Source organism: Frankliniella occidentalis, unplaced genomic scaffold (genome assembly GCF_000697945.3).
Source record: "Frankliniella occidentalis isolate FOCC.00 unplaced genomic scaffold, Focc_3.1 Scaffold255, whole genome shotgun sequence".
Classification (NCBI taxonomy): Eukaryota; Metazoa; Arthropoda; class Insecta; order Thysanoptera; family Thripidae; genus Frankliniella; species Frankliniella occidentalis.
In genome coordinates this window covers 334,630-336,313 of record NW_026267381.1, presented here as the reverse complement: position 1 = coordinate 336,313, position 1,684 = coordinate 334,630, and the positions used below count along the sequence as shown (strand labels likewise).

At 40.1% G+C, this 1,684-nt stretch overlaps 1 protein-coding gene across 1 annotated transcript; it reads right to left on the bottom strand.

The window, feature by feature from the left end:
- Positions 1-14: 14 nt before the first annotated feature.
- LOC127750763 (uncharacterized) lies at positions 15-1,374 on the bottom strand. Its single transcript, XM_052273230.1, has 5 exons — positions 1,205-1,374; positions 993-1,116; positions 708-905; positions 525-612; positions 15-407 (listed from the first exon to the last, which is right to left on the bottom strand). The coding sequence occupies exons 2-5, from the start codon at positions 1,061-1,063 to the stop codon at positions 222-224; spliced, it is 543 nt and encodes a 180-aa protein (XP_052129190.1). The 5' UTR covers positions 1,064-1,116; positions 1,205-1,374; the 3' UTR covers positions 15-221.
- Between the last annotated feature and the right edge of the window lie 310 nt (positions 1,375-1,684).

The following is a 1,684-nucleotide window of genomic DNA, read 5'->3' as shown; positions in this document are numbered from 1 at the left end:
ATTTAAATACTCACTATTAATCATTAATTTTTAAGACTCATAAAATCCCATCAGACTTTCTGATCCTGATCTGTCTGGAACGTCAAGGACTTTTGACGCAACACCTAAATAACATTCACTGTCCCAGATACAACTGTACCACTGCATAATACCGAGGAGGCTTATCCGTTGTACTAATTGGCCTGGAAGGTGTTGCAGAGAAGAGACTACCGTCAAATGATCTAATATGGACCATGCATGGTAATTTGGACCACCTCATTGTAGCTGCCATGGGGCATATTTTGATATCTAAACTTGTCCAGCTTAATCAACACAATGGAGGCCAAGGGATTAACTGCTTCACAACTGCACAGTGTGCTAAAGAGCAGCCAAAAGGACTTGATATGACAAAATGAAATTCCCTCCTCCTGCCAAAAATAGAAAAAATAACACCATATTTTAGGTTCTTTTAAATATACTTATGTCAAGTTGCATTGCAATTTAATATGACCAAGACACATTCAGAATTTGGTCCTTATACCTACCACAAAATCAGCACTACTCTGTTGCAATCCACTATCCACAGCTATCCACACCCACTTGGTTGCTCTCAAACATATCAACAGTACTTTCCTTGGATTTAGAGGAGAGTGCAAGAAAAATGCATCAAACAACTAGCATCGTTGGGGCTTGAACTTGTTCGACTCGACAACTTGGATGGCACTTACTCAGAGCCTGAAGAAGTCAGTTCAGTTTTCAAAAGGACATCAAGGAATCCATGCTCTTTACTGACACCACGGTCATTGGGACCAATTTGTGCTCCCACACATGATACATCTATGAGTGACTGTTGGTTGCCCCGTGGTTCTGCTTTGTAAAAGCTATGCAGCAAATCAGCCAGCACATTAATGAATTCTTCAGTCTTCCTGTTAAGTAAGAGCCAAAGTAAAAGCTGCCATTTCAAGGAGTGATGGTAGTTCACGCATTCTGTAATACCGAAGATTAACACTAACCTATTTTCTGATAATGGAGGAAATCTGATGCATTGCGATACCTTCAGGGCATTAGATATGGTAGAAGTCATGATTTGGCACCCAGCCCTTTTCCCAGGAATCAGCTGCTCACGTTCTGGGTCATCTGCAGCAATCTCATAAAATAAATGTTACATAAAACAGAATTCTGTTTAGAAGGCTGAATGTGAATAGAAATCCACACTGATACATACCTCTTTCACACACATTGTTTGAACATCATTACAACTGTTACTGCGAACGGCCCTCTCAAACAACACTGGCTGGAGGACATACCGCAGCTTGTCTGTGATCACTGTGTCAATAGAGTACGAGTTGCATTCCTTGACAGCAAACCTACAAGAAGAATGGCATATCAAACGTTATTGCAGTGCGTCAAGCAAGCTCAAACAAACTTGTATTGAACACTACTGACATTATAATCTGCAAAATGGGGACTCAATCTTTGAATCATTGAGAAGACACAAACATCCAAACCAGAATTCATGGCTTCCTCAATTTTTGGCATATGGAAGCACATTTAGTACTAACATGTGCCCTGACAGGAATTCTAACTAACCCACTGTATTTAACAACAAGAATAACACCATTAATACATCACTGAGCTGAGTCTTCAGGACTTGACAAAGTTGAACAAACTGCAGTTATGCAAACTACTTCAAGAGGGAGTTATT

Bases quoted from the DNA above. Each gene is read 5' to 3' on its own strand.
- LOC127750763 (XM_052273230.1), bottom strand. From the start codon at position 1,063: ATGACTTCTACCATATCTAATGCCCTGAAGGTATCGCAATGCATCAGA. The intron at 613-707 runs GTAAGTGCCATC...TCTAAATCCAAG, and splicing joins CTGACTTCTTCAGGCTCTGA to GAAAGTACTGTTGATATGTT. The intron at 408-524 runs GTAGGTATAAGG...TATTTTTGGCAG, and splicing joins AGAGTAGTGCTGATTTTGTG to GAGGAGGGAATTTCATTTTG.